The sequence below is a fragment of the Anas acuta genome, chromosome 24 (assembly GCF_963932015.1).
Source record: "Anas acuta chromosome 24, bAnaAcu1.1, whole genome shotgun sequence".
In the NCBI taxonomy this organism is placed as follows: Eukaryota; Metazoa; Chordata; class Aves; order Anseriformes; family Anatidae; genus Anas; species Anas acuta.
The window spans coordinates 3,789,904-3,810,938 of record NC_089002.1 but is presented as its reverse complement, the minus strand read 5'-3'; the positions used below and the strand labels follow the sequence as shown (position 1 = coordinate 3,810,938).

At 46.1% G+C, this 21,035-nt stretch overlaps 2 protein-coding genes across 11 annotated transcripts; both read left to right on the top strand.

The window, feature by feature from the left end:
• The first annotated feature begins 16 nt into the window (after positions 1-16).
• Positions 17-18,232, top strand: ZC3H11A (zinc finger CCCH-type containing 11A). Of its 10 annotated transcripts, none has more exons than XM_068660271.1 (19): positions 17-153; positions 5,430-5,485; positions 6,876-6,928; positions 7,289-7,482; positions 7,683-7,802; positions 8,578-8,701; positions 9,135-9,338; positions 9,912-10,031; positions 10,537-10,617; positions 10,912-11,022; positions 11,742-11,804; positions 12,063-12,164; positions 12,368-12,433; positions 12,953-13,441; positions 13,666-13,742; positions 14,424-14,613; positions 15,255-15,424; positions 15,839-15,900; positions 16,446-18,232. In XM_068660271.1, the coding sequence occupies exons 4-19, from the start codon at positions 7,429-7,431 to the stop codon at positions 16,711-16,713; spliced, it is 2,301 nt and encodes a 766-aa protein (XP_068516372.1). In that variant the 5' UTR covers positions 17-153; positions 5,430-5,485; positions 6,876-6,928; positions 7,289-7,428; the 3' UTR covers positions 16,714-18,232. The 10 variants fall into 10 exon arrangements, with proteins under 10 accessions (XP_068516372.1, XP_068516370.1, XP_068516376.1 ...); XM_068660269.1 differs by having other exon boundaries at positions 6,483-6,928; XM_068660272.1 differs by having other exon boundaries at positions 41-95.
• A 35-nt stretch (positions 18,233-18,267) lies between these two features.
• On the top strand, positions 18,268-20,224 carry SNRPE (small nuclear ribonucleoprotein polypeptide E). Its single transcript, XM_068660362.1, has 5 exons — positions 18,268-18,423; positions 18,630-18,656; positions 19,080-19,142; positions 19,342-19,420; positions 19,947-20,224. The coding sequence occupies exons 1-5, from the start codon at positions 18,370-18,372 to the stop codon at positions 20,000-20,002; spliced, it is 279 nt and encodes a 92-aa protein (XP_068516463.1). The 5' UTR covers positions 18,268-18,369; the 3' UTR covers positions 20,003-20,224.
• The last annotated feature ends 811 nt before the right edge of the window (positions 20,225-21,035 follow it).

The window sequence follows — 21,035 nt, the reverse complement described above, 5'->3', positions numbered from 1 at the left end:
CTTGGCCGCGGGAGCGCGGGGGGGGTGCCCGTATGTTGGGCGCCATCTTTGAGGCTGGCAGGCAGGAAAGCGACGGCCCGAGCCGCGGGGACGAGGTGGGACGGCGGCGGCGGCCCTGGGCCCTTGGGGTTCGGTAAAAATCCCTGCTCGCCGGTAACTAGAGCCCTTCATAGACCAGCGGGGGGCGGGGGAAAGGCCTCCTGCCCGGCCCGGCTCCCCTCCGCTGCCCTGAGGGGGAGCAGGCCGCGTCCCGGGCCCTGCGGGTCGGGGTGCCCTGAGGGGAGGGGGGGGGGGGGTGCAGGCCGCAGGGCCTGGAGGCTGGGGGTGGGCTGGGGGGAGGGCTGGGGTGTTCCCCCCCCCTGTATCAGCCCTTTCCGGGCCCTGTGAGACGCGGAGCTGCTGCCCGGGGTTAGGCCCAAGGTCCCCTGTCAGGCCCCGGGCCGCCCTTCCCCTCGGCCTGCCCTTCCCTCCCGCTCCTGAGCCCTTCCTCAGGCCTTGCTGGGCCCTCTGTCCAGCTGTCTGTCCGTCCATCCGGCTGTCTGTCCGTCCATCCGACCCTCTGGCCATCTGGCCCACCACCCTGCCCCATCCCTGCCCTCTCCCTGAGGAAGCAAAGAGTCCCCGGGCTGCCTTCATGGGGGGGGGGGGGGGGGGGGGAGGGGAGGTTCTGCTGAGGAAAAAAATGAAAAATTTCCCCCTTAACGGGCGCCTTGCGAGTTATTTCGAGTTCCAACCTTCTGCCTTCCTTCCATAGCAGTGCCTCTAAGGGGTGCGCTGTAAGGCAGCCCTCATCTGGCGCCTTGCTCCTCCGTTCCCCCAAGGAACTGCCTTCAGGATCTGACTAACTCTGGATGCACCCGGTTGTCGCCTTAATTTCTCCTTTAGCTTGCTGAAAACAACCCGGTTGGGTGATCTTTTGTGTTTCTCACTTAAAATTTGGATCGAGGAGGTCTGTGTTTCCTTACGCTGATGTCCACGCTGAAGGTGCAGAAGGGTTCCGTGCTGTTGCTTGGGTCAGCCTTGTTGCCAGGTTGGGAATGTTTAGCCTCCCGGTGCTTCGGTGCTGTTGGGCTGCACTCAGAGTGTGAGCTCTGGGTGTTATTTCTCAAATACTGCGTTATTTGAGCGTACGGACCCGAGATATTCTGCGGATAGGTGATTTAAGGCACGTCAGAACCACCGCTGTGGCGTGTGCCAGCGTCGGACGCCCGTTCGACTGATCGGGCGGAGCAGGTGAATTGAATTTGGTGCTGGGTGGCGAGGTGGTGTTGGGGGAAGAGCTAGGCTAAGGAGAGCTTCCTCTTGCTCTGCCCCTTCCCATCTCAAATGGCCGCTTCCTGGGGAGATGGGTTCGTTGGGAGGCTAACTACAACGTTACAGTGAGGATGAGGAATCCTCTTTAGTCCCGTAGGTATTTGCTGCCAGGCCGCAGCGTTGATTTCAGAAATTGTATTTAAAAAAGGAAAAAGAAAGGAAATATGTATTCTTTAACATACTCTCTTTTCTCGGAGAGTAGATGTAGGAGCTTCAGCAGTGCCCTTCCTCCGGAAACGATTCCCAGTGTCTGCTCAGACACTGAGGAGGAAAATGGAGGAGAGCCACCCGCTATAAATAAAGGAAAGAAGGGGTTATGGATTAAGGGAAAACCACTACATAAAAAATTGGTGCTCTCTACAAACCGGTTAAGGGTTTGGGACCTGCAGGTGCTGCCTACACCTGTGTGCGTTGCAGTCGTGCCTGTTGCCACTGAGCAAAACAGGGAGAGCTGCTTTGTCGAACGCGGCGTGTTAAAGCACGTGCCACTGCCTGGAAGAAAAGCACGGACTTCCCTCGTGTGGGACTTCTTCCCTAGCCATCTGTGGTTTACCTGATGGTTTCCCATAAGCTGTGAATGTTTAAAAGAAAAAAAAAAAAAAAACAAAAACCAAAACCCAACACCAACGTTGAGAGTGGTGAGGCAGATCCTCACCTGGGGACTCAGAATCAGCGGTGACATCACCATGCGAAGCATTGTGTGCGCTTCGGGTCAGGGCTGCCGAGAGCCTCGCAGCGGGGAGGGAGAGCGGATGCGGGGTGCCTCTGTGTCAGCCCTCTGCCCTGGTGGCTTCGTGAGCACTGAGAGTTTGACTCCTGTGTTCCCAGCTTTCGCTTGCGCACCTGCGGTGTGGCAGAGCCAGCGAGCTGCTTCCTCAGCTGGAGGAGGAAGAGGAGTGACCTCAACATTGCCGAGGTAAAGCACAATTATTGAAAAGATTTGGCAAAGATGTGGGTTGTACCAGCGCGGCTGCTGCAGCTGCAGCAGATCCTGGAGCATTGGAGAAGATAGAGAGGGGTTTCTTCGTGAAGAGAATGCTGTTAAAAGTGTTTTCATGCCAGAAATTAGGATAAACGCCTCTGTTGTTTGACATCCTCTATTGACCTGGCACATTGGCATTACAGCGTACCTGGCAAGCTGTTTGTATTAAAAAAAAAAAAAAAAAAAAAAAAAGGTATTTTAGTCAGGGCAGGCCAGAAACCTGCCTTGGCACTTCCACATGGCAGCAATGCTTACAGACCCTGCATCCTGGCTGCCAGGCCAGGATCTAAATCCGATGGTGCTGTTGGTAAACTGAAGCTCAGGAAGCGCTTCTGGGTTTTTCTGTACTTCCATGTGAATTTTTACCCTGTGAAGATGGTATATTAAGCTATTTTCGTAACAACAAATAGGTTTAAAAGCCATTTCAGTTTAACATCTACATGCTTGGGTGTTATTAACAGAGCTTTGTATACTGAGCTGGTGCTTGGTAGGAGGAAAAACATAAATCTTACCTGGGAAACTTGGACCCCCTCAGCTACATACTGCTATGAGGAAACTCAGATGTAAGAACACACTTAAATAACACATCACCAGAGCTGTTGTGCTCCTGACCACCGAAGGCACCTTTTTCCAACACCGTCGTACTGGAAGTTGATGCAGCTGGCTCCATCCGTAACGTGTGACTGTACAGTACTGTAAAAGAAATATTTTTTCACAGCTTTGGAGAAAGTGAAGCGGAGAAAACCACACATAACCACTGATAGCTGGACCCCAAACTGCCGCAGACTGACAGTGATGCCCACTGGATACCTCCTGATACCCTGCTGCCTTCTGACTGCTCCAGCAGAAGTCCCATTTTAATTAGCCAGCAGGTCCCTCTGAGTGGCTTTGCTAAAACTCCTGCCGTAGGAAGTATCCTACGGGAGCCAAGTTGCTAAACTGATGTATGGTTTTCCCTTAACCCCCTCACCCCTGACTTTCCAGCTCCTGACGACACTGCCAACGTGTGCAGTGTCACCGTGTGCCAACTAGGTGCCAGCTGCCATGGTTTGTATATTGTAAAAGTAGTGATTTGGGACTCGTGAGCACTGAGAACAGGTTAGCAATGGCTTAAGAGCTTTACTTGTGTCGCTCTGGGGCTGGGAGATGGGTGAAACATCTTAGGCTTGAAAGTGATTCCCTGCAGAGTGACGTGCTCAGATCTGCACAACAGATCTGTCGTTCTGGTCAGCTTATTAGATCCCTGCTTGAGAGGGTGCTTGCAAGAATCGATTCCTCTTCACCTTGATGTGTCAAGCTAAAGACAAATCTGTGCCGAAGCACTGTCTGATCAGACGAGTGCCTCTGTTCAGGATTGTTCTTTGACAGCTGCAGAAACACCAGGACGATAAGCACCTTCAGGAACAGATTAATTTGATCTTGAGGCTGTCATAAAACAGGTCCCTGAAGTGGCACGCCTTCAAATAGAGTTGCTTGGGCCAGCAAGGAGCAGCTGTACCTGGCAGCTGCGGTAGCTCGGGGCTCAGTCTCCGAGAGCGTGGTGAAAGGTGACCCCCAGCTGGCTGCTGGAGGAAGCTGAGGCAGCGTTCAGCTCTAACCTTTGCCTTCTTGGCTGGCATCTTTGCACTCCTGCTGTCAGTGGGTGTTGAGTGTCCTTCCCCCCAGCCTCAGAACGTGCCCTCAGATGTAGGCAGCGTTTAGCAGCTAGAATTCACTCCAATATAAAGAGTACAAATCATGCGTTTTCTGCTTTTGCTTTGGAACTCTTAGCTTGAGGTTTTCCTGCAGGCCATGAGGTTTCTTGCAGCAGCAGGGATGAGTTCTGTTAGCAAGAGGCTGTTCTGTGCTTCGACTGTGGGAAGATGAATGGTTCCCTGTGCACTGTTAAATAGAACTTGACACCTAGCACACCGCACTGGCAGCCTGTGGGGTGCTTTAACAAGCAGGTAAATCAGCAGAGGCTGTTTTGCAGCCGGGGTGATGCTGGCTGATTAAAAAGCAGGGGCAGAACAAGAAGTTTCTGGTGTTTGTTCTTGCTTGTCATCCGACTCTCCACTTCCACTGTTCTTTTAAAAAAAAAAAAAAACAAGGGGTAAGCATCTTAATATCTTTATTATAAATGGAAGGCACAAAACAGGCCAGCAACAGAGACTGTCCAAGAGAAATACTTGGTGCTTTATAAACAAACAAGGAAGTACCCTTAGGTAGGTGTGATAATCCTCCTCTAATGCGTTTTTGGAGTGCAAAAATAGATTTGTTCCTTTCTTGCTCTTCTCTCCAGGACAAAGGCAGAATAGGTAACTGCAGAGTTAGACCAGGGAGGTCAGTTTGTTCCATACTGAGAAAGACAAGCCTTTAAAACAAACTAGACAGATTTTCTTTGTACTATTCATCTTCCTTCAGCAAAGGCAAAGCTTATGACACTTGTTGGTGTGCATTTCCAGACCCCCAGCTACTGGCACTGTAGCGCATCTCTAATTCTTTGGTACAAAAGGTTCAAAATCTCTTAATGCAAAAATTTTACCAGCACCCTGGACAAAAAAAAAAGAAATCTAAAAATCTTACCAACTTCTATTACAGACCTGCTGAGTGCACCAGAGTTACTCATTTTTATTCAGGCTTTCAGGGGCAACTTCAGTTGGTTTAGTGCCTGGATTGCCGTGTTAGCAGATGTCAGTTTAAAAAAAAAAAAAAAAAGCTTTTGAGGTCCTTTTTAAAATGAGACTGCTTGTTTGGAATTTAGGGCTGCGAGGTATCCTTGGTTTTGCTTTCTTCCCATTCCTTAGACCAGATCCATTCAGATTCTGAACAGCGTTCCTGGTCTGTTCAGGAAAATGGAAGGCAACAAGCAAAATGATGAGCTCCCTGGGCAGTCAAAAGAGCTAAATCTGGAGAGTGTTTTGAGTCAAACTTCCATGCTAAGGAGCACCAGTAATTGTTAGAAGTAGATGCAGAGGAACCTGCATGGCACTGGGTGTGTTTCTGAAGGTGCTAAAGGTCCGAAGTGACGATTCCTATCCGTACTAAAGAAGAGAAGGAAACCTTGCACTTAACTACTGTTTTTATTCCCTTTGTCCAGCAGTCAAAAGCAGTAACTAATATGAGAACCCAACTTTTCCTCTCTTTATTTTAGATTTGGGAAAATTCCCTGCCAAAAAAATATTTCCTGGAAAATTCACTAGTGTTTGTGTGAGTAAAAGGTTCCAACCTTTTATTATTAATTTGTAAGAACTATTTCATCCACTTTTGTCCAGAAGAGTCAGAAATAATTTGCACAGAAATGTGCAGCGTTTTAATGAAAGGATTCAGAATCACTCTAATTTGAACTTTATCTGGTCTGGTTGCAGGTTTTGTGACATTTAGTGTCTTTTAAAAAAAAAAATATCAAAATTTCTGACTTCATATCAGAAAAAAGAAAAAAAAATGCTTGTGGCTAAATAAAATCTGTTGCAGCTCTGCTCATCGAAAAATCATTGGCTGTTAAATTGGACCTAAGTCTTCTTCTCTAACCTTTCATGATCCTGCAGCAATGGATGATGATGGATATATGGATTAGGGAACAGCACGTGATGGCAAACCTGTGGTATTTGCTACAGCGCAGAAAGAAAAACCAAATTGCTTCCAAAAAATCCAACTAATTCAAAATCCTTGGTATCATGCAGCCATGCCACTGGCAAAGTGAGCATTCCCCTGCCTCTCAAAGCTTGCTATACCCTTGATCTGCTGTCTTCCTGCTGTTAATTGATTGCAACTCTACGTGTCTGATCAGGGCTACAAGTTGTTCTCGATATGGAGATCATACAACATATACTGTGCACGCTTGTGTGTATAGATATGTTTATCCTGTATGCATGTACATACGTATGCATATTTGTGTGCTGGCCCCCAGATCACTCATGTTACAAAGCATCGGCCTCGAAGGCATACTCATCAAAATCTTTTGTAGAGCCTCCATTTTTTTCTAGTTCCCTCAAAATGAGAGAATTTTTACGCGCTCTCTGTGTCGAAAAGGCAAAAATTCTGATTTTCACTGTCGCTCTCGCTAACTTTCTCTCACTCCCTCCTCGTGTGTGTATAAACACAGATGTGTGTATGCATATGCACATCTGTGGATTTATATGCACTGGTATGTTTTTTGCTGTACAGGTAATAAAGACGGGGAAAGGTTTTTGTGTTTTCTTAATAGGTGAAGAAATCTTGAAGACCAGAGATTGGAACATACTGAATTTTAAATTAAAAAAAAAAAAAAAAAAAGTTAAATTGTCCGGCTGTGGAAGATGGAGCCTCATTTTTGCAGCCACTTTGAATCACGAGTTCATCTCTAAATGCGCTGGGTTTTTTGTTTTTGTTTTGTTTTGTTTTTTTGGTTTTTATTTTTTTGAAGAGCTAACTAACCCTGGCTGTCTCCAGTCTGAGAGAGCATTCAAATGGACTTGCTTCCTCCATTAGTTATAAGCTGTTTAAAAGCGCATCCTATGTTTGAATTGTGGATGAGAGGTTCCCTTGGCAAAGTGAGGAGGAAAATTCTTCCTACCCCTTTATTATTAATTCACGGATTCAGTCTTGGTTCGGCCTACAGGAGAAGTTAACTGGAAGTCTTTGAAGATCGACAACTTTGCTGAGGTTGTCCAGGTAGGTGAAATCGAAGACCCACAGTGCCTAGAACGTGCTGTTTAATGTGTCCTAACTGTGTTCTAGAGAAGTTATTTGTAGCCAGAGTTGATTATTGACTTGCATGTATCATCAGGTGGTTTTTTAAGAAGTGACTCCGCTTTTGGGCTTCCAGATGTGCTCCAAGTCATATTATTGAGGATGTGGAAGAGAATGCTTGCTGACAAAGCTCCTGGCAGCTTTACAGAACTTTAATATTTAGTTAGTTCATGTAACAGCTGATTTCAAGGCTTTGCTCTCCTTGAGAGACTAATTTGATTAACTGAAGAAAGCTGGAAAACTGTTTGTTCCTCATTATTTTTCACTTGTTACTTTCTTTAGGGTTACTTTTAAAAAGAAGATTTCACTGATCACAAGCCAGTAGAAGACTTTCAGCCCAAGCAAGGGTGAAGACAGCTCTCTCCAAGAGCAGAGGAAGTCCCTGTGGAGAGAACCCGAGCTTGTTAGCAGAACTCGTCGGCATGTCTAAACAAGGAGATGATTGCTACTTCTATTTCTATTCTACCTGTACCAAGGTATGGCTGGCTTTCCTTTGCTTTGCTTTTTTTTCCCATTTTTTTCAGGAAGGAGTAGATTAGGAGGAGGAAGCACACTGGTCTGTGGTTAACTTGAGAACCAGATAGATTCTGAATTCAGATGTAGCAACATTAGGCAGCAGCATGGCCATTTTTGAGGCTGTACTATATTTTCCTTGTTGGTTTCCTTTTGGTTCCAGGGAGACAAATGTGCCTACCGCCACTGCGAAGCTGCTCTGGGCAATGAGACAGTCTGCAAGCTGTGGCAGGAGGGTCGTTGTTTCAGGAATGTCTGCCGATTCAGACACATGGAAATTGACGTGAGTGCCTAACGATGTGTTCTCAAAATCAATCAACAAAAGCATTTTTCAGTGCCGTAGGTGTACTGATTGTGCTTTTGCAGGATAGATTCGTTTGCTTCAAAATCATACTGGTTTCTGTTACCAAGAGAGGGGGTGGGAGGAAGCAGAGGGAAATAAAATCAATGCCTTATGTATGTCTTAGCAAGATTTTTTTTTTTTTTTATTAGATGCTGACAGTTTTCTCAACAGATGCAGAATAGCTGTTAAATAGACTGCTAAAACCTGCTGGAGCAGGGGGGTAATAAACAGGCTGTTCTATCCTCATGGGAGCAGGCTTGATAATGAACTCTCAGGTCTCTTCTGACCCACAGTCCTTCAGATAACGCTGTTCTAGCTGCCTGGGGTAGGAAGTGGGAAAAGTTAAAGGTGCAGAAGAACTAAGTCTCCGAGAAGCAGTTCTAGATAGAGTTAACCTAGGCAATTTCAGATGTTCTTTTTCCCTCTGAATAATCCTAGTATAATCCTAGGTGTATTAGTTTAACCCACCCTCAACTGATGTCTGAGAGTGCCTGTCTTCTCGAACTGAATGATGACAAATCTAAATGTGCATAGTGGTTCCAGCTTATGCAAACTTTGTGAATATGCCCAGAAATACTACACTTAACTGAGAAACAGACCTTTGGAATGATGTTTCAGCACTGTGTTGTGACAGCTGTCATGATCTGGAGCTGTGCATCTCTTTGCAAGCCTCAGGTGCATGTTATCACGAGCTTTTCTTTCTTTCTGTCTTCAGAAAAAGCGCAGTGAGATTCCTTGCTACTGGGAGAACCAGCCGGGAGGCTGTCAGAAAGCCAACTGTGCTTTTCATCATGCAAAGGGACGTTACATCGAAGGACAATTCTTACCACCAAGCAAGAGTGAGTTTAGGTCCTTTTTCTTTAAGCACTGAAGACTTAATGTTGAGTATTACTTAGTGGGTGCCAATCCTGTAGGGGGCATCAGGTAACTGTTCATTTGTGAGTGCAGGAAAAGGTCTGCAGTCATAGGTGGTCAGTTAAACCGAGTGTACTGCTGGTGTTTGTTTTCTGCTTCCGTGCTCAGCTTCTCTTTGCTTTGTGTGATGTTTGCCTTGCAGTTTGCTTCCTGTTGTTTCGTCTTTTGCTGGGTGGTAGGGAGATGTGTTGTTGTTCGATGGGAAGTCATTGTTCACGGTGTAAACAGTGATGGGATGGGCAAAAGGAGATGCTGAATTCGTTGTCTGTGCGGGTTATCTGCCTTTCCTACCATCTCTTTGCATTGTGGTCAAAGTTTTAAACTGCCATATTACCGATGATCCTCCTCTTCCTCTAGCTACACTGCCAAGTCCGCCTGAGTCCGCGGACGATGATTTGAAAGTGGCTCAGATGTCACTGCAGCAAAACAAACTTTCTGTCCAGTCAAATCCCTCTCCACAGCTAAGGGGGGTGATGAAAGTGGAAAACTCTGAAAATGTCCCAAGCCCTACACACCCTCCAGTTGTAATCAATGCTGCAGATGATGATGAAGATGATGATGGTGAGCATGTTTTGGTTCTTGGAAGGAATTTGTGCTGTAAATGATTGTGTAAATCTTTGGTACTTGAAGGAATTTGTGCTGTAAATGAATGTGTTAAATCTTTGGTTCTTGAAGGAATCTGTGCTGTAAATGAACGTATAAATCACAGATGACCTGAGGTCTGACTAGCGATAGGGCAGGCAGTCTGGTCAGGTCACTGGTGGCTTTGTCTGGCAGTCAGTGGACAGAACTTGAAACGTTGGAGGAAAGCTTAGAACCACTCCTGGCTTTAGCTGGTCTGTTGTGTAAAGTTCTATGTGAAACTAGGAAGGAAATTTCTTTTTTCTGTCTGAAGAGCAATGTGTTGTGTAGTAGTTAAAGCTGCAGAGAGAATCTAGAGTCCTAGGTGTTTTGTCCTAGTGTATTCTTCTTAGGAGTTCATCAGGTCAGTGTAGCTGTTTAAAAAAAAAAAAAAAAAAAAAAACAGCAACAAAGTTTTTTTTATATGAACCATGGGCTGAAGTGTCACTGCATGAGCTACGTAATCATGAACAATCTGGTCTATGCATAACTGAATAGATTTTTCCCTTTCAGACCAACTTTCTGAGGAAGGAGAAGAAACTAAAACTCCCGTCCAGCAACCAGCTGCGGAAGGCAAAAATGGATTACGGGTGATTTCCACTCGGAAAGGCAGTTCTCCTACTACTAAACAAGGTATTCCAGCACCTTAGTAGGATAAATCAGAAGAACTTGACAGTTAACTCAAAAGCAGTGTGGTGTAAAAACACAACAAAATGTAGGGGTGCTGAATGGACTCGGTTATTTCCATGATCTCATTTCTGCCATTAATACCATCATGTGCCCATTGGGTCAGAAAGGTGAACTCCTTTTCGTTACTTTTGGAGAACAAAACAGGGCCACGGCATGGAGTTTAAATGGCTGCACGTGCAGCCTTGCAACCACTGTTGATAAACCATATCTAACGATAGAGGGATCTAATATCGTGTAAATGGATTAAAATTAAAACTACATTTTTAACCCTGAAGGATGAAAGGAGGGGCAAAATGCCATTGGTTCTAGGGCTCTTTCACTTGTGAGGAGTGTTGACAGGCTTTATTCTAAATACTTCAGAAAGTTCCTGAGCGCTAAGAAGCCTGAGGACCTGTGGTCCTCAGTGAGTGCCTCTAAGCCTGTCTCATTAACTGTTTCCTGTTTTCAGAGGGCAATCTGAATTTTGGAATAAAAACACTTGAGGAAATCAAATCACAGAAGATGAAGGAAAAAAATAAGAGACACGGTGGTGAGTTAATATTCCCTACTTTCTTATCCTGTTCACGGCAGGTGATGGTGACTGGGAGCTGCTTGAGGGACAGACTTCCATTTTTATCTGGGGGCATCAAGCAACCTGATTCTCAGCCAGCTGGTATTCTAAATGGGAGTTCAAAGGGCAACCAGAGGCAAATTAGTCACCTCACTTATTTACATGCTCTGCTTGCTGTATTTTTGACAGTAATAAATAATTTAAAGTTTTTTGTTCTTTGTGATAGTTTTTTATGTTGGGTAAACTTCCTTATGTTTTGGTTGCTCTGAACAGAAGGTTCTTCAAGATCTTCTCTTCCTCCCGTTGATTCTATGATTTTTCCTGCTCCAGAAAAGGAAAATGTCCGGACAGTGGTGAGAACTGTGACACTGTCTTCCAAGAAAGGTAATAATGAATGCTTTTGTTTTGATTTCATTACTCCTAAACTGGAGGGTTAAGCAATAATTAAAACAATTCACCCGTGTTAGCCTTCTGGTGCTGCCTTCTGTTCAAAATGTGCTTTTATGCTTCAAGTCCCTGGTTGTACTGGAAAGATTTGGTGCTCAGGTTAAGTGCAGTGGCAGGAGAAAAAAAAAAGTGTCGGTATGCAAACGGGGGTAACTGAAAAACAGAAGAGTAACGAGAAGAAAGAGCTGTAGAAGACAGTGCTATATAAGAAGCAATTTCTGAAGCATTAAAGAGGCTGACAGTGGACACAGTATGACAGGAGTTTGTGTATAAATTGTTTAGAGCTGTGCAAATGCCTTTTAAAGGGAAAAAAGTGTGGAAGTACTTTTACTCGTAGACATTCACCTTAGAAAGGACTATTTCTCAGCATTTGTACCTAATAATATCCTGCTTGCTTATGCAGCTTTGTTCTGCACAAAGTATAGCTGTCAAGCAGACTCAGATTCACTCTCTACTATCTCAGCTGGAATTTGAAGCAAGCACTGAGACTATTAATATTTTTTTTCTATGTTAATTATAGTTAAAATATGAGTTTATGTGGTTTAGCTGTCAAAACAGTATCTGACTGGGGTTTTTTGGACATGGGCTAACAGGATAATATTTCTGTTGGCTACTGATTTCTGTGAAATAGAAAAAAAAATTCCCTTTTGTTTTAGGGGAGGAACCTGTGGTTCGACTAGATCTTGCTGACAGACAAGGAAAACGGAAAGCCTCCACGGGTAAGAACTTTTTATGAGCTGTTACATAGGTGCTGCCTTCTATATATGACTGCATTAAAGAGTATTTTTGATGTATGAAAGGAAAATACATTGCAGTGGAGATCTGTGTTGACTGCAGAAATGGAAAAAAAAAAAATCATTTAGCAGCTGAAAGGCAATTCTATGAAAATATGCTTGAAAAATAGAAGCTTATTGTTGACCGTTCTCAAACCTTCCTGCAAAGAAATGTTCTTACAATATTCCTTGTTTTCTTTGAAGATGATGTAAGCACCGTTCCAGTGAAGCGCAGCCTTGCTGAAAGGCTGGGGAAGAAGGTAGAGGCTCCGGAAAATGATGACAAAGCACCCAAGAGCGATACAGGTACTAAACGGGCATCTGGATTGGATTCCTGGGTTTTGTATTTAGTCTTTCTGTTTGTCCTTTTCCAGTGATGTTTCTTTTTGCATGTTGGCTGAGGTCGTAATCACTGGGATTCAAAGTTACCTTTCCTGTCTTGTTTTGAACTGTGAACCTGAAGTTGACATTATGCAGCCTCCCTAATTCGTTCTTTTTCTGTTTTGCAGTTCAAGTTGCCAAGTCTCTGAAGGACAGGCTGGGATTACCTCCTAAACAGACCAGTACTGAGAGAGGTAACAGCTAGATATTAAATATGCTTTCTCCTCCTTCCTTTCCATGAACTTGGACTGCTTTCATACATCCCTAAAAACTAATTTAAACGAAAACAAAGAACTGATGCCTCTTGCTCGAGTGCTGAAGCTCTTCTGACAGCCACTATCAGAAATCTGTCTCTAGGTGTGTGTTTATTTTCTACTTGTGCCTCGTCAAGGTTTTTAGCTGCTTCTGTGAACCGTTACGTACCATTAGAATAGAACCACTGCCAGGAGCAGGAATTTGAAATGCAGTCTGAAAAAGTAATAAAGTAAAGCAGCATTTCTGTGTAGCAGTTCTCTCTGGATATGGCTGGTCTTCAAAATACAAGTGGCTCAGAGGAGGAAGAGAATGTTGTTCTAAGGATATTGTTCTAAGATGCATTATTGGGAACACTCAAGATTAGTTTTCCTTAGTGCTCTGACAAGTTTTGGAGACTTAAAATATTGCTGGACTCTCTTTAAATGTTGGTGCTTCTCCTCATTTCTTGATGATGACAGGGAAGGATACTAAGCTGATGGGAGAGATCCGTGTGAAAACACTGGAGGAAATCCGTCGTGAGAAAGCTCTTCAGAGACACGAAACGCAAGCCAAAGGCGAGGCTGAAGGGCATGGTAAAACTGAAGATTCCAACACAGGGGCAAGACCTGCTCGTGCAGGTCGCATCAAAACTTTCTCTGAAGCCTTGTCTGAAAAAAAGAATAATCGCTTGGTAGAAGAGAAGAAAAAAGCAGGAGAATCCCATACCAAGAGCAAAATTCAGGGTGAGTCCAAGAAGCAGCTCACTCTGTCCGGGCCCAGCAAAGGGCAGGCGAAGGAACCGGCAGGAAAAGTCAAGCCAGGAGAAGTGCGCGTTAAAACCTTGGAAGAAATAAAGCGTGAGAAAGCTCTGCGGATGCAGCAGAGTGAAGGAAATGTGCCAGCTCCCTCAGCACAACCCGGACCTGCCCCAGCAGAACAGAAATCTTTATGGAGCACAAAACTAACAGGTAATAAGATGCTTTAATGCCTGCCCCAGTGAGGTGCTTCCCATATTGAGCAAGTTCAGTTTGTTCAGGATCTGCTTCATGGATAAATGCTGAATGGATTGCACATTGTAGCCTTTCTCTCTCTCTCTCATGGGACACAAGGAAATAAATGCACAAAGGAAACAAGTACCCAGCTTTCTTTATTTCTGCTGTTGACAAAACTTTTTTTTGGTCTTTTTTTAAAGCACCTGAAAAAGAAGAAAAGAAGGCAGTGGAATTGAACCGGCCTTTTCCTAAACTTTCCTCTGTACCTGATGTACAGGTGAGTCCTCTGTGAAGACACACATACGTTCGTACAATTTCTAATAATTCTGACAAGTTTTGTTACTCATCGTGTGCCACCCTCTTGAGTGTGTTCTTACCCTTCAGCACCTGGTAGGAGCTGCAGTGCAGTCTAAATCCTATCGCCAGCAGCATTTCCAGACAACTCTGTAATCCTCAAACTTGGAATCAGTCTGTTTATACCACAGCAACAAAGAAACCCTGTTAGCACCAGCTGAAATCTACACAGTTAACGTGGAGGGAATTCTTTTTGTTCTTACTGACTTGATCTGTCAGACACGAAGGATTTAATACAGAAGGCCAGAGTTCTGTGTTGAAGGAAATCAATCTGTCAGTGGATACTGTATAGGGGAACTTGTATGCCTTTCTGCTGCTTAAAAAGAATGTGATAAATAGATGTACAGCAGAACACCCTAGCTGTTTAAAGAAGCTTGCCATAGTGGATATTGCAGATATGTGAGACTCTGTCCATAGTAAAGCATGGCTCTTGTTACAGGCAGAATTTTATGGAAAAAAAAAAAAAACAGTAACCTGAACGATATTAATATGCTGTTCCACATCAAGACCATTTTGGAGGGATTGCTGATCAGACTTTCTTAACGAAATATCCACGGGTTATTTTTTTTTGTCCTATTCATGCACTACTTTTCTTTCCTTCTAGCCCACTCAGCAGAGTGGAACTCGTAAACGTCCAGAGAAGAGCATTGAAGAGAGACGGTGGGAGAAGCGGCAACAGAGAGAACAACAAGGGAAGCTTCAGAAGGAGGAAGCTGCTGTCAAATCTACTGCTGGCTTTAATACTGAACCAGCAGGGAAAGTGGCAGCTCAATTTCAGGGCCAGGAAGCTAAAAGTAAGTGTTGAAGGTTAAAAGTTCCTTAGGTTGTCTTCTGAAATACAGACAGAAGATGACAATTCTCATGCTGTAACTCTGGCTGGGTGCATTTTGCCACGCAATGCTATGAAGCGAAGTGTGGACTTTCCTTTTCTTAGTTTGTTTCTTTTCCTGCCAGCCAGATGTTAGGTAAGGAACGGGAGACTAGAAAATGACAACTACAAATTTGGACTTTGTAGAACAACTTAACTGTGGGACATCACTGCAAGGGAGAGGAAGCTGGTACAACAGTTGCATACACTCTTGTCCTACTATAACTGCTGCTTTTTCCTTTCCTAGAGGGAGCAGGACTTTAACTATAAAAGCTGTCTAGATTTGTGAACCTAGCTGGCACTTAGGATTGCTATGTGTCTGAGGTTTCCCTTGTCCTGGATTATTATTTACTGTAGCTATTCGGTTTCTTTGTTCCTTTGTATGGATTGTTGGTAGACAGAGTTTACTATGCGGAAAACATTCCTGAGAATCCAGGCAATGGCGGTGTAATTCTGCTGGCCAAATGCATTTAACTGTGTAGAAGGACTGTGGAAATGATGAAGAGAACCTGGATTTTTCCTGAGGCAGAGCAAGACTGTATCAGTTCTCTCTTCCTTTTACTCTAGCCAACGTTATGACATCTGCGAAGCCTTCGGGGGGGAAAGTCACTTTCCCCAAGAAGAAGGCACTGAAACGTAAGGCACCTGAGAGTTATCCCTCTGCCATAGCAGCTGTGGAACTACGGACTGCCTTGGATGCTGATGCGATGGGACCTCCAGCCAAAAAAGCAGCCATGGTAAGGCCAGGGGCTAATGCAGAGATGGAACCCTTGTTAATTTTCTACCCTCCTCTAGTAGAAAAGGTGGAAAACTCAAACGTTCTGCAGGCCTTCTGTTTCCTTTTAAATCCAGTAGCTGTCTACAGGATGCTTGTAGAACCCTTCTTTATTTATGAGATGAATGGCACTCTTTAACCGGTACTCTGATGCTGTGATTTCTCTGGTGTGGGGGATTTTGTCCATTAATGCCATGTTCTTAAAAGACACAAGATCATGAGTAACCTCCAGGTGAATGTGAACTTTCTTCAGGAGCACCTTGGTTTTATATTTTGGCCACGGCTCCGCAATGCCAGAGGAGAAGCAGTGTGGAGGAAAAAGCTATTAAGGAATCTTTTACCCATGTGTCATAAATACTGTTTTGCTGCTTTCTAGGGTGTTTCAGACATGCCGGAGCACGTCCCAGCCATCAGACTTGAAGAAAATCCCCAAAACAGGTGACAACCCCAACTTGTTCTTTTTCTTAATCAGTGTATATCCTCAGGGAAACATAAGTTCTGTCACATGTGGGGAAAAAATGAGGGTTCTGAGATAATTAAAGCCAAAATCCATCAAAGGAATAAGTCACCTGAAACCACTTTCTAGCAGCTAGCAGGATTGCTTAATTAGGCTTTCTTTAAATGCTGCAAGTCAGCACAGCTTTCCAGTGACTTCTTGTGTTGTCTGAATACCTGAACGAGGAGGAGGTGAAGTTCTACTTCCTCGTGAGGTGATAGATGAGGAGTAGTGTCCTCTGCCTTTTGGTCCTCAAGAATGCCACCTCAACTCCAGGTGCCCTGGCTTCACAGATAAACCCCCAGACTGAAAAATGTACCTGGTAACGCATCGGGCTCTAAATGTAGCCCTGGGTTGATTGATAACAATCCCTGTGTAAGATTGAAGCGTAGGAGGGCTTGCCTACGGTTTTAAGAGCCGGTTTGCAGAAAAGGGATTTCCCGTTAAGAAATGGCATATCCTGATTGTTCTTTCTTGCTCTCCCAAGACCTGAAGTGCGTCTTGGAAGCCCGGCAAGATTGGAGGAGCAGATGGAGACCAATCTCGAGACCTCGACCTCAGCTTCTTCCCAGCTAGAAGAGGCACGGACACGCCGGCTGAGTTCCACGGGGAACGCGCCCTTATCTGCAGATGAAGATTTTGAGAAGTTACTTTGGGAAATCTCAGGAGGCAGACTGGAAGCAGAAATTGACTTAGACCCAGGGAAGGACGAGGATGACCTCCTCCTTGAACTCTCTGAGATGATTGACAGTTGAACTGCGTAGTCCTATGGTATATTTAAAAAAAAAAAAAAAAATTAAAACTGTTCTTCTTGTTGGATACCCCGAGGTGATCCTTTTTCTAACTGAAGCTTTGCAATGAGACTTAAAGCACAGTCTGAACTGGTAGAAATTGGCAGGATCTGCACTCAGTTGTCCTAAATTTCCCTGCTGGTCAGAGTTAAGGTGTTGTGCATCCGTTCTGTAACTATAGGTGGCTACCTTTTGATATCAAGAGGACAAAGCACTTCTTTTGGCACAGAAAGATCTCCATTGGCACGCCACGGTGGCTGCGAATCGATCTTCTGATGGAGCGATGCTCTGAAGGCTTAAACGTAAAGCTTCTTCCTTCCTCCCCCCTTGGCACAACTCGATGTTGGGCACATTGTGAAGCTTCGGTGTTCTGATTTCTCGGACAGTTGATACCCAAATCCTGGAGTTACTATGTCAACTCTTGACTTTTACTCGTGTATGCCATTGTTTTGACTGTTTTCGTGTCAGATGATGAAGCTGTAGGGGTGGGAGGGGACAGAATCGTTATTCCAGTGTGTTGTGGACCAAACTTGCTGCCAGGAGTGGGGGTGGGGGTCAGCCCACCCAGCCTTACTTTCAATTATCAGGGATGATCAAATGGTGAAAAGCAGCAGCTCTGCCATGCGGCTCCGCTACCCCCACTCCCTTCTCTTGTGCTGTACCAAAGTTCCCCCAGGCTTTGGTTGGTGCTTTTTGTTGGTGTGAGGAATCCAGGGCGAGCAGTCGGGACTCTGCCGCAGTCACGGGGTCGATGAAGGGTTGTTTAAGTGCCTCTTGGTTTTCAAAATTGCTCCCCTGAGCTGCTGGCTCTGCTGCCTGCTACAGCAAATATTCAGGTGCCATCAGCATCGCGCTTGGGCGTGGGCACTGACCCTGCGGAGGACAGAGCTGAGATTCGGGTGTATTGTGTACCCTGCCACCAGCCATCGATTTTTTATTTTTTTTTCCCCTAGCAGATCAATTTTGAATTATTTTCCGACCTTTTCGCGGCACGGTAGGCTCTTCCTGCTATGATTTGTGAAGCTGTGGGGGCCCTCAGGCATTTGCTGCTGGCAGAGGAAAAACGCTTGTTGAATTTGTTGTAAATACTTCATGTTTGGACAAAACCACGCGGCTCTGTGTGTGTGTGTGTGTGTGTGTGTGCTGTGACGCCCCGGCCCCACCAGGGAAAACCTCCGCTGACGAAACTGCTGCTGGAGCTCACGCAGGCCTTCATCGTGCCGAAGGACTTCACGGGGACTTCTGCCGGCTCAGAAATGGGGGAGAAAAACCAAAATCAGAGACTGCGCCCAGCTGCCCTCGCTTTCCCTTCACCCCAAGCCCTGTTCTACCATCAGCCTTCGCCTCTTCTGCCTGCGGTGCTGGGCTTTCGTGTGCGCCATTGCTCCTGTACATATTTTACATATTTTATCCTTTTTTTTTATATTTGTAACCTATTTAATGCCCCCCCCCCCCACCTCCAATAAACCTGCGACCATAGAGACGCGGTCCTCCCGGCTTCCTAGAGCGTCCCCCCTCCGCGGTCCTCCAGCATCCCAGCGCCCCTTGCGCGCGCTCCCTCCCGCCCTCAGCGGCTTCCGGCGGCGGCGGCGGAGCGGGAGCGGCGAGGCGGCGGCAGCCATGGCGTACCGCGGGCAGGGCCAGAAGGTGCAGAAGGTGATGGTGCAGCCCATCGTATCCTTCCTGCGGCTGGGGGGGGGCGGGGAGGTGGGTGGGGGGCGGCTCGGACCTCAGGGGGCTCGGATCTGGGGCCCTGGGGGCTCGGCCCGGGCCTTGAGGCCTTGTCCCGGGGGCCCTGAGGCCTCGTTGTGGGGTTTTGGGGCCTTGTCCCGAGCCCGGAGCTGTCGTCCCCGTGCTGAGCCCTTAACGCAGCGCCCCAGAACCTCATCTTCCGCTACCTGCAGAACGTGAGTACCGCGGGAAGGGGGCGGGGAGGGGGATTTGGGGGGTGTGGGGGGAGTGGGGAGGGGCTGGGGATTCCCCTCGGTGAGTTTTCGGCTCCTGGCCGTGTCCCGGGGGGGGTTTGTGGGGGATGGAGAGCTGTGCGGCGTGCTGGTGGGCACAAGGAGCCCGGCGTTTCCCCCTCGTGTAGCCGGGCGTGCAGGGGTGTTCCCTTGTGACTGGAAACGTGTTCTTCACCAAACGTGTAGTAGTCACCCGATGGTATAACGCTAAAACGTCAGACTGTTTGTTGAAACTGCCCCTGAGAGTTGCTCCTGGGAGCGTTTGGGAGCTGTAGCAGCTGTGGCTAGCAGGTATTTCTGAACACATGAGAGAACAAAACTGCTCAGTGTTTGTGGCCCGACTTACTCTCCTCCTTTGTTCTGCAGAGGTCGAGGATCCAGGTGTGGCTCTATGAGCAGGTGAACATGCGGATAGAAGGCTGCATCATCGTGAGTATCCACACGTCCCCATGTTATATCTTTCATTTTCCCTCATTCACAATCCTGGTTTTTGGTCAAGAAAAGCTATCACAAGTTAAAAAAGAATTGTACTTCTCTAATAAGTAGTCTTCGTTGTCCGGCCAGGATCAGCAAAGCTGATGATGGTTTGTGGTGTTGCTGAACTAATTCCCTTGTTGCTGACTCCTAGGGCTTTGATGAATACATGAATTTGGTGCTGGACGATGCAGAGGAGATTCACTCCAAGACAAAATCAAGGAAACAGCTGGGTAGGTCGTGTGTCTGTGCAACCTGAGCGACGCGCGCTCTGAAACCTGCCCGGGTGAGAGGTGCCAAATGTGTGCCGAGCCTTGATGTTGAAGTTCAGTGAGCAATTTCTGGCTGCATCCCTGTCCTTGATGATTTTTGAGCTGGAGGTTTTGCTGAACAAAGGAGAATCTGTCCCTGCCTGTTCAGCTGCACCTGAAGCCTGTGGCCCTGGGCTGTTCTCACACTTGCTGTGATCTCTGAGTCAAGGCAGGGAGCCACGGTGGCTGTGGTGTTTATTTACCACCTTCTGCTGGGCAGAAGCAGCGATGTGTGTCCAGTGCTGGGGTTTTCATCAGGGACAGCGTGCTGCTGGAACGGGGACAGTGGCTGGGGTGTGACTTGAGAGTGTGGGGCAGCCGGCAGGGGAGGGACTCTGTGTAATGGGCAAAACCCTGCTCAACCACATAAAATACTTGCTGAAAACACGAGGTTATTCACAGATTTTGGGCTCTCCCTAATTCTCTCTTTCCTTACTGTGTGTTGCAGGTCGGATCATGTTAAAAGGAGACAACATCACTCTCCTACAGAGCGTTTCCAACTAGAACTTTCTGTTACAACGAAGGTGGCCGCCCTGCTGCGGAGTGCCTGAGTGCCAGGGGAACGTGGCCTGCTGGCTGATAGGAAGTTATTTGTAACTGGGGTTGCATGCTGAGGTAAAAAGTCCTTCCTTTGTGTGGGAGCAAGTTTTTTTGTAGCTTGAAACAATACATGATGTATTTCCCAAATAAACGTTTTTCACATGAACTGTAAACGGAAAAGAGAAATCTGCTCATTTTCAGTCCTGGCCTTCTGTGAGTGGAGAAGGGGGACAAATACTGAAGTGTGGGCTTTTCTTTTCCTGTGGATCTGATAATTTCCTGATAATGATCTGTGCTTTTTCGAATATTACATCTGCATGGTGGGGCCAGGGTGGGCTCCTTCAGGGTCCTTGAGCTAGCAGGGTGCTAATGAGGGTGTGGGAGATCTTGCATACAATTGCAGCCCTTTGCTGCTGCAGTGACAGGTTCCTCAGATGCTTTCTAAATAAGATAAAGAGGGTTTAACTTCTTGAGAATCGTTTTGGGGGTGTTTATTGTGGATCAATCAGTAAAAGTATCTTAGTGGGGCCGTGAGGGATTTGGGGCTGTGAAGCAGTAACCCCACATTTACACGTGTTGTCAAATAAATCTCCAGATCAGAGAGTGAGAGCGGGCAACTGGCTTGGATTAAATCTGTCACTTCGTGCTGCTTTGGACAGAGCCTGCAGATTAAACCCTCGTGCTGCTCAATAAGCTGGGCTATCAGATGTGGCGGCTGGGTTTTTATCATTTGATTTATTCTTTTATCCATTTGGGGATCTGTGTGTTCTCTTTAAGTTTCCCCAAGAGAGCTGAGTTGCTTGGTGCATCGACCAAAGAGAAGTTCCCTGGCTTACTTGGGACAACCAGTCCCCTCCTTGTTTTTCTGATCACAAAAAATAAAGAAGGAAAACCAAATTTTGACTAACTCAGAGATTATGATTACCTGAACAGAGAGAAATGAATTTTGATGCACAGGCTGTGCTAGAAATCTGTTAATCAGCTTTCCGTTTTAAAA